This window comes from Natrix helvetica (assembly GCF_964273705.1).
Source record: "Natrix helvetica genome assembly, chromosome: 2".
Lineage (NCBI taxonomy): Eukaryota > Metazoa > Chordata > Lepidosauria > Squamata > Natricidae > Natrix > Natrix helvetica.
This window is the reverse complement of record NC_138552.1, coordinates 294,389,533-294,399,322: the sequence shown is the minus strand read 5'-3', so window position 1 is coordinate 294,399,322 and position 9,790 is coordinate 294,389,533. Positions and strand designations below refer to the sequence as shown.

Here is a 9,790-nt window from a genome sequence, read left to right as displayed (position 1 = left end):
CCACAGTTTGTGCCAACATGTCTGTCTTATTAAATTGGAACTTTAAGGATAGCTCTGCCTTGGACTCTGATTTAATACTGCATGATATTTGGAACGCTGACAGCTGCATTCTAACCACCGGGGCTCCACTATATTAGAACATGTAGAAGAGTGGCGTCAAACCCAAGGCCCGCAGGCCAGATCAGGCCCAGGGTGTGGTTAGACCCTGCCCACGGGGCAGTGCCAGTCTATCCACATCGCTTTGGCCCAGTCTATCCAATGCAAAGAGGACACATGCCAGCAGTTTGGAGAGTGGCGTCAAGTGGGCCACACCTACTTAGCTGGCCATGCCCACCTGGTCAGCTACACCCAGTGAATGGTGCCAAGCTGGCCACACCTACCAGTTGGCCACGCCCAGCTGGCCCCCCGAGGTCAACCACATCGCTGATGTGACCCTCAATGAAATTGAGTTTGATACCCCTGAGGTAGAAAGACAGGCAAAGCTTTGGGGAGGGGGGAAGGGGGGGGAGCCAAGAAAGGAATCAGCCTGGAGTAGATACATTCCCACAAATGGTTTAAGTTCTACCATCAACAGGCAGGGGGGGGGGGTTGGCCTCTGCGTGCCTCATTCCCAGCCTTTTTTCTACCCATTTTCAAGGCTTTTCTTGACCTGTTTGGGGGGCTTTTTTGGGGCCCGTTTTTGAGGCTTTTTTCAGCCTGTTTTTGAGGCTTTTTTCGGCCCATTTTTCGGCTTTCCTTGGCCCGTTTTTGAGCCTTTTTTCAGCCCATTTTCTAGGCTTTACTAGGCCCATTTTCTATCTTTTTGGGGGGTTGTTTTTGAGGCTTTTTTGGCCCATTTTTTTGGCTTTCCTTGGCCTGTTTTTGAGCCTTTTTCAGCCCGTTTTCTAGGCCCATTTTCTATATTTTTTGGCCCATTTTTGAGGCTTTTTTTCAGCCCATTTTTGAGGCTTTTTTCAGCCCATTTTGTAGGCTTTTTCGGCCCATTTTTCAGCTTTCCTTGGCCTGTTTTTGAGCCTTTTTTCAGCCCGTTTTCTAGGCCCATTTTCTATACTATTTTTGGCTCGTTTTTGAGGCTTTTATCAGCCCATTTTTAGGGAGGGGGGAACGGGTCGAAAAAAGGCCTGAAAAAAAAGGCGTGCGCAGGCCAAAAAACGGCTGGCAGGTGGGCGTGCCTTTCGCAACATTCGGTCTATAAGCCGCACAGACATTTTCACCCCCTTTGGGGAGACAAAAAAGTGTGTCTTATAGTCCTAAAAATACGGTCGATAGCGCTTTAGAGTCCTCGCTAAGCGGCTTACTGCGTCAGCCTATTTTGTAACTGTCTTGCTTAGCAACAGAAATTTTGGGCACCCTTGTGGTCGTACGTCGAGGATACTGCTGGTTATTTCTCATCCCGGCCTCCGGTGCTTTGTAGAATACGTCTTGACGTAACGCCCTCCCGTTCTAGCCAGCTAACTAGGCCTTTACAACTCAGCCAAGAATTTGGAGGCACAAAGAGGCTGGCTAGCCGACTTAATCTACCATTTATCAACGTTCACACAGCAGGGAAGGGACAGACCGGTACAAGGAAAGGAAGCGACTTGCACCCAGGTTAAGTGTTAAGTTGCCTCCTGCTAAAGCTTGGAGCTTTTTGGGATCCATCATTCCTGCTTCTCCTTCCTGTCAAGATGGTCCTTGCTTAAACATCCTCCAGGTTTCCATTCGTCTGGCCAGGACATTCTCCCCCAAAGCAGCTGGTCCCCAGCCGCCAGCGGTCACTGATTTTAAAGGCTAAAATCAGAATTATTTTTCCCCCCGGCTGGAGGAGGCTGCCCTTACTTGTTGGACCACTGCAGCGGTTTCCTCAAATTCAAACGATGGCAGGTGGTCATCAGCGCCCCTTCCTTCTGGCCGGTGCAGAGCGACCTGCGGTTGATCAAGCGAGTGTCCGATTTATAAACGCTGTCCCTTTAAGGGGGAGGAAAGGAGAGACGCATTAGAAGCCTCCCCGCGAAGACTTTGAAATGGATGCTGTGTGCTTCTGTTTTATTTTATTTTCCATTTTTGTGTCAATTGTGAATCCTGCCAACTGCCTGGATGAGTCTTAAGTCCCTGCTGTATTTCTGGCGAGATTCTGACTTTGTCTCTGCCTCCTCCCCTTACTCCTCCACTCCCTTCTAGCACTGATGGTGTTACCTAGTTGGGCCATGAAACGTCTGCAAGGAAACAGCCAAGCTCAGAGAGCACCAAGGACCCCACAGTCCTCCTCCCTCTCCTTTTCCTCCTTCTTCTCCTTGTCCTCCCCTTCCCCTTCATTCTACAAACTTCATTCCTTTCCAGACTTGATGATGTTACCTTGTTGGGTCATGAAATGTCTGCAAGAAAACTGCCAAGCTCAGAGAGCACCAAGGTCCCCTGAAAGTTGTGACGATGTGATGACTCTAGTTTGACACCCCTGGTCTAAGGTCTCCTGATTGAGCAGGGGGGCGGGACTAGAAGACCTCCAAGCTCCCTTCCCAGCTCTCTTCTGATTCCGAAAAGTCTCTCCAAGGGACCCAAACATCCCAGAAAAGGTCAGTGGGTGGGGCGCAGAGCTCTCGCCCCGTTCCTTGGCCCAGCTGGGATGGGCAGGTGGGAAAAAGCCACCCTGCGCACAATGCGATCCTATGCCAAGCCGTGCAGTGCGATCCTATGCAGCAGAACCGTGCAATGTGATCCTATGTCCAGCACGCTTACCAGCTGTTATTGGCAGCCCCCCTCCCGCATGCAGCGCGATCCTATGAGGTAGAGCCATGCAGTGCGATCCTATGCCCAGTCGTGCAGCACGCTTACCAGCAGGTGTAGGCGGAGTCTCTCGCACACAACGCGATCCTATGCCAAGCCACGCGACCCTATGCGGCAGAGCCACACAACACAATCTTATGCTCAGCTGCGTGGCGCACTTACCAGCAGCTGTAGGGGGGGCACACGCAATGTGATCCTACGCTGAGCTGTGCAGTGTGATCCTACGGCCAGCCACATGGCGCACTTACCAGCAAGTATAAGCAGGGTGTCTTCCCGCCGCCCCCCGCACGCAGCGCGATCCTATGCCCAGGCGAGATCCTATGCCCAGCCGGTGTAGGCCGGGGGGCGTACGCAACGCGATCCTATGCCGAGCCGCGCAGCGCGATCCTATGCGGCACAGCCGCGGGGCGCGCTTACCAGCAGGTGTAGGCAGGCAGGGGCCCCGCTCGGGCGCGGCGTGCAGTGTTGCGCAGGAGCCGGCAGAGGTAGCTCTTGCGACGGTGCTTGGCTTTGCGCAGCCCCGTCTCGCTGGCTGAGCCGGGGCCGGAGGGAGGGAGGGGAGCCGGGCGAAGGGCGGAGGGGAAGCGCGGCTCCTGCGGCTCCCCCGGCGGGCGCCCCTTGTGCCCTGCGCGGCGTCCTGAGCGCACAATGGCCCGTCCGGCCTCCGTCTGCGGCGGCGCTGCCCAGGCGCCCTGCCCGGCTGGCTTGGCGGAGCCCGCGGGGGGCAAGCGGCGGCCGCGCAGCCCGGACCTCGACCATGCCTGCGCCCTGGCTCGCCCGGCAGGAGCCGCGTGGGGAGGAGACCCGGCGGCAGCCATGGACGTAGGTGGGTGGCTCGATCGCTCGGCCGAGGAAGGGAAGGCTTCTTTCTTTTCCTTCCTTCCTTCTCTTTCTTTCTTTCTTTCTTTCTTTCTTTCTTTCTTTCTTTCTTTCTTTCTTTCTTCTCTTTCTTTCTTTCTTTCTTTCTTTCTTCTTTCCTTTCCTTCTCTAGCCATCCATCCATCTGATCTCTTTTCCTTTCTGTTCCTTTTCCCTCCCTCCCTTCTTCCCTTCCTTCCCCTCTGGCTATCCATCTGTTCTCTCCATTCAGTTTCTCTTCCCCCCCTTCCTTCTCTAGCCATTTATTCATCTGATCTCTCCTTTCTTCCTTTCTGTTTCTTTTCCCTCCCTCCCTTTCCCTCATTCCCTTCTAGCCACCCTTCATCTGTTCTGTCCTTTCTTCCCGTTTCTCTTCCCTTCCTTCTCTAGCCATCCGTCTGATCTCTCCTTTCTTCCTTCGTCTGTTTTTCTTCCCTCCCTTTCTATCCTTCCCTCCCTTCTTTATCCATCCATCCTGTCTGTTCTTTCCTTCTTTCCTCCCACTCCCTTCCCTTTCTAGCCATCATTGCTTTCTCCCTCTTCCCTTCTTGCTTCCTCCCTTCTTCCCCCCTTTCCTTCCTTTCTTCCCTCGCTCTCTTCCTCTTCATTCTGCTAACCTTTCTTCCTTCTTTCCTCTTTTTTCCATTCCTCTAATCCACTTTCCCTCCCTTTTTTTCTCTTATCTTCCCCCTCTCCCTTCCCCTTCTATCCCTCATTTTTCCCTCCCTTCTTTCTTTCCTTCTTCTATATCCCTCTCTCCCTTTTTATCCATCATTCTTTTCTCCCTCCCATGCTTCCTTCCTTTCCTCCATACCTCTTCTATCATTCCTCCCTCCATCCATCAGCTGTTTAAGGCTGCAGGGATTGCTATAGCCCAGGGGTGTCCAAACTTGAGAACTTTAAGACTTGTGGACTTCAATTCCCAGAATTCCCCAGCCAAGCTGGCTGGGGAATTCTGGGAATTGAAGTCCACAAGTCTTAAAGTTCTCAAGTTTGGACACCCCTGCTATAGCCTATTGCAGCCTCTGCAAGCCCCATTTTCCCTGTTCGCTCCAAGGAGGTCAATTGCTGGGAGGCAGAGGCCAAAGGGTGGGGGCCGATGGGTGGGTGTATAAGACGCCCCCAAATTTTCACCCTCTTTTGGGGGGGAAAGGTGTGTCTTATACTCCGAAAATTATGGTAACCCAAAGCTGCTTTTTCAAGAGGCAACTGGACTTGTTTTTCTTTTGAAGACATTTCGCTTCTCATCCAAGAAGATTCTTCAGCTCTCACCTGAATGGTGGGGGAATGGAAGGATCCATCCTATCAGAGGTGAAGAAGCTTCTTGGATGAGAAGCAAAACGTCTTCAAAAGAAAAACAAGTCCAGTTGCCTCTTGAAAATGCAACTTTGGGACAACGGTGACCCGGATGACGGAGAATCTCCTTAGGCATTTCAGATTCACTTAACAACCATTTGACTACTTTAAGAACTGCAGCGATCCACTTAACGAATGTGGTGAGGAAAGTCGTAAAATGAGGCAAAGCTCATTTAACAAATGTCTCACTTGGCGACATCCATTTTGGGCTCCGCGGCGGTCGTACGTCGAGGACTACCTGTAGAAAACCTTGAGTTCCCCATGCTTGCTCTTCACCGTGTCAGGGTTCCAAATAGCGTCCAAAAGTAAATCAGAGTCCAAGGTAAAGGATTCCTCAAAGTTCCAATTGATGAAGAGTGCCATGTTGGCACATCTGGGGAAAACCCAAATCTGAAAACTTCCCGGTTTTCCCCACCCAGTTGAAAGTTCAAGATCTTGCCCCACATCCATAAGTCCATCACATGGTCCAATCTCCCACTGCCATGCTGGCAGTTCCACCCATCCACTTCCGGTCAGGTGCAGAGGTGCAAAGACAAAGGATGACCTTGGCTTTCTAGAAAGAATGTTGTTATGGCTACATATCATCAAACTCCGTACAATCCCCATTTTCCCACAATAGAAAATGCATAGTAGAAGAATAGAAAGCCCTGACACACTGTATTGTTCCTTCTTTGCAACAGGGCCCGTGACGATCTGCGGCGAAGTGACCATTCTGCACGGAGGATTTCTGCTGGCATCCAAGTTGTGCCATCCTAAACCGTTATCCGAACTGGCCAAATCCGACTGGCCGGTGGTGGGCAAACCCATCCTGGAAGCCCTGCAAGAGATCTGCACCTCCTATTCCTGTTATCCACCCCAGCCCAACCTCTGGAAGAAAAAAGCTGCCGTTGTCCTCTGGTCCAAACTCATCCTCTCGGGCGTCCCGTCTGACGAAAGGTGGAAGAGCGATGCTTTCTTCTCCGTCAGCAACGCGATCCCGGAGATCAACCATACTGTCCTTTTCGAGCTCTTCAAGGCGGTCAACGCGCCCCGGCTTTTCACACAGCTGCTTCTGGCATTGCCGGATCCCCTTTGCCAAAAAGAACTTCGGATGTTCGTGGTGTACATCTCCAAGGATACGTCTCCGGCGGACGTCGCATTCTTCCTGGACGTTTGGTGGGAGATTCTGAAGCACAAAAGAAGCGAGGAAGACCGCTTGGTGTTGCTCTTCCAAAACGTGACCCACCAACACGTTTTAGAGTCCGAAGAACTGGACCAACCTCCCAAGAGGTTCAAGAGCGGCCCTTCATCTGTGCCGGAGAACTCCGCCGTCCATCTCGTCCTCCCGATCTTGACTGAAGGGCTCAAAATGATCAAAGACAACCTCGGATCGACCAGGATGAAGTGTTACGCCCTTGCTAACTTAATGGATGTCTTGTCTGCCTTGATGACCACCGAGTGCGAAGCGAAGGTGTTATCTCCTCAGGCTTACTTGGAGAAGATCTCCTCGGTGGTGACCCTCTGGAGCAGTGACGGCGAAAACCGATACAGCAAGAAGGATTTGGACGTCAAGGTGAAGGAAGCCGAGAGGAGCATGAGTTTGCTGGACATGGTCAAGTTGTCCAAGCAATCGGTGCTCTCCAACCTAAGTTTCCTCCTCTCCTTGTTGAAGGAATGGTCTTCAGATCTCCAGGTCTTCTTGAATGATCCACGGCAGGTCTGCTACGAAAGCTACCGGCTCCTCGATTGTTTGGCATCTTTGCAAAAGAGGTCAGCCGATTGCGGTCCGGAGGACCTCGACCAAGCCCGAGTGATGTTGGATTTGGGCAAAGTCATCACAGACCTCCTGAAGAAGGTCCACCCTGAGACTTGGGGGAAGAGCGCCAGCGGCGATCTCGTTGCCTCAGTCGCCATGGTGATCATTGACAAGAAAATGGACCGACACAAAGACGTGTGCTCCGTGTTTGCGAAGGAGAAGAGCTGGGCCTTGAGCAAGGATTGGGTGGCTTGCCTCGTGAAGAATAAAGAACTCTTCCAGGATCCAGAACTGATCTTGAAGTTGCTTGAGACCGTCGCATCTCTAGAATCCTCTAAGGATTCACCCAGAAACCAAAAAGAACAACAAACCAAGATAGTCATCATCATCCTTGAGTGTTACACCGAGCTTTCCTTGCCGGATAAGAACAAGGTCATTGCTGGCGTTTTGGCGATGTGGGGCAGACAAGGCCTCTCCAAGGTGATGGTAGCGTTCTCAGAACGATTTCAGGAGGAACTCAACCTGGCCTTCAACCAGATCATCAAGAGCGCCTCTGGGGAAAGTTTTAAGAAAGCCATCCTTGCTGTGTCTCGGCTGGTGGTCCTCAACCCAGAAGGTACCATCAAGAAGATCAGCAATTTAGCTATCGCCAACTTGGGAACCCATCAGTACTTGGCCGAGATCCTCTGTTCATTCCCAGCTCTGAACTTCCAAGAACCTCAGGGTCAACCCGATGACTCCGTCCACTTTCTCCTAGAATGTTTGAAGGAGACGGTGTGGGACCGTCTCTCTTTTCCCAAGGAGAAGGAGCAGTTTTTAGAGTTCCTAGTTCACCTCATGCAACCGAGTGGGGCAAGTCCCCTCCTCTCTCCTCCAGACGTCATCCAAAACTTGATCTTTCCGTTTCTGAGATCAGATTCTCCCCGAATTGAGCTCTGCTTGCAGATCCTCGACAAGGCTTTGAAAGTTCCTTCGGAACAGAGCTGGATTCATACCTGCCACCCGTTTCCCCTCGTCTTCTCTCTCTGCAAACTCCTGGATGGGTTCTGCCAATATTGGCACCAACCACAAGACCAAGAGAGGTGTTCCTTGGAGACCAAAGATTTGGTGGTCACCAACCTAGCGCAGCTTTGTGATATCCTTATGGTCCAGAAGAACTCCTTGTCTCCGCAGCTGTGGACCCAATCGGTCGCCTGGTTGCACAAGAAGATCAACGTCTTGGACTGGACCATCGGCCTCCGCGTGAAGAACCTCTTTGGGGAACATTTCAAGAACGAAGTCCCGGCTACTCTTTTCGAGGTCTGTAAGCTTCCGGAGGAGGAATGGACGAGCCGTCTGCTCCCAAATTATGGGCCAGGCAGTGGGTTGCTGGCTTGGTTGGAGACGTGTTGTGTCTCAACAGCTCTACGGGAGCAGATGCTCGTTCTCCTCATGATTAACGTGGACAACCCCGAAGAAGTCAACCTCTTCAGCAAAGGGTTCTTGGTGGCCCTTGTGCAGGTCTTTCCGTGGTGTAGCCAAAGCGAGTGGAGAAGACTTGTCCACGTGATCAAAAGCCTCTTGGAACGGGAGATCCTCTACGTACCTTTCTCGCTGGAGTACGTCCAGTATTTGCCGTTGTTGAACCTCCGGCCTTTTGCCTACCATCTCCAGTTGTCCGTGCTTCTCCTGCGGGCCTTCCAGTTCCTCTGCGGTTCCAGCGGCACGACATGGATGCCGGCGGAGGCATGGAAACACGTAGGAAGGCTCTACTGCCTCAGCTTATCCGATCTGCTGGGATCGGTGAAGACCATCGCCCGCGGCCAGTGGCACTCTGCGGAAGAGAAGAACGTCATCCGGGAGCTGTCCTTCGTTTACATCCAGATGTTCTGCCACACGCTTCACGTGGCCGCCATGCTGCCCAGCCACGGCACCGAGGAACCTCTCCTGCTCCTCTCCTTGGAGATCCTCTCGCAGTACGAGATGCTGTATGACCTCGACGAATCGCTGGGGAGCGCCCTGCGCAAGGCAAACGAGGCCCACTTCCTGGAATCCATCGTGGAGAACGTCACCAACAAGGAACTGCGCACCATGCTTCTCCATAAGCTCCATAAGCTCTGAGGATCCAAATTCGGGTTCTAGGAGGCGCGTGGACAGCAGGGCCCTGGGTTGGGGTTCGAGAGAAGCCAAAACAGCGTTCAAGCCGAGGAGAGAAAAACCTCAGCGGGAAATTTGCAAGATCTATAATAAACCTTTATTATCTCTTTCTTCAGAAGGTTATTTGTTGGGTTGGGGCCGGCTGAGGAGATTACAATTGTGTTTCCCCGAAAATAAGTCTTTTATTTTCTTTTGGATACCCAAATAACCATGAGGGCAGTGTTGGCAAAACTTTTTTCCCCCTCGGGTGCCAAAAGGGAGCGTGCCCATACTTGTTATTAAATGCCCCCTCCCCCGCATATTGCCCACCTGCATATGCACATGCAAACACAACCCCTTCCCCCGCTGCCCCCTGAGCATGCGCGAATGGCTTTCATGGAGCCTGGGGAGGGTGGAAAAGGCCTCCCCCGCCCCCACAGACTCTCCGGAGGCAGGAAACAGCAGTTTTCCCGACTTCCGGTGGGGCTGTTTTTCACCTTCCCCAGGCTCCAGATGCTTCCTTGGAGCTTGGGGAGGCGAAAACGTCTGGTGGCAAGCTGTTCCACTGATTGTTCTAACTGTCAGGAAATTTCTCCTCAGTCCTAAGTTGCTTCTCTCCTTGATTATTTTCCACCCATTGCTTCTTGTTTTACCCTCAGGTGCTTGAGTCTGCCTAGCTGGGTAGTAGGTCTTTCCCTCCTTCCTTCCTTCCTTCCTTCCTTCCTTCCTTCCTTCCTTCCTTCCTTCCTTCCTTCCTTCCTTCCTTCCTTCCTTCCATACAATAGCAGAGTTGGAAGGGACCTTGGAGGTCTTCTAGTCCAAACCCCTGCCTAGGCAGGAAACCCTATACCGTTTCAGACAAATGGCTATCCAACATCTTCTTAAAGACTTCCAGTGTTGGGGCATTCACAACTTCTGGAGGCAACTTCTGTTCCACTGATTAATTGTTTTAACTGTCACGAA

The 9,790-nt window shown here is 52.1% G+C and overlaps 1 protein-coding gene across 1 annotated transcript; it reads left to right on the top strand.

Annotated features, from left to right (window-relative positions):
- The first annotated feature begins 3,298 nt into the window (after nucleotides 1-3,298).
- Nucleotides 3,299-8,959, top strand: GEMIN4 (gem nuclear organelle associated protein 4). The gene is made up of 2 exons (XM_081945395.1): nucleotides 3,299-3,589; nucleotides 5,658-8,959. The coding sequence occupies exons 1-2, from the start codon at nucleotides 3,412-3,414 to the stop codon at nucleotides 8,810-8,812; spliced, it is 3,333 nt and encodes a 1,110-aa protein (XP_081801521.1). The 5' UTR covers nucleotides 3,299-3,411; the 3' UTR covers nucleotides 8,813-8,959.
- The last annotated feature ends 831 nt before the right edge of the window (nucleotides 8,960-9,790 follow it).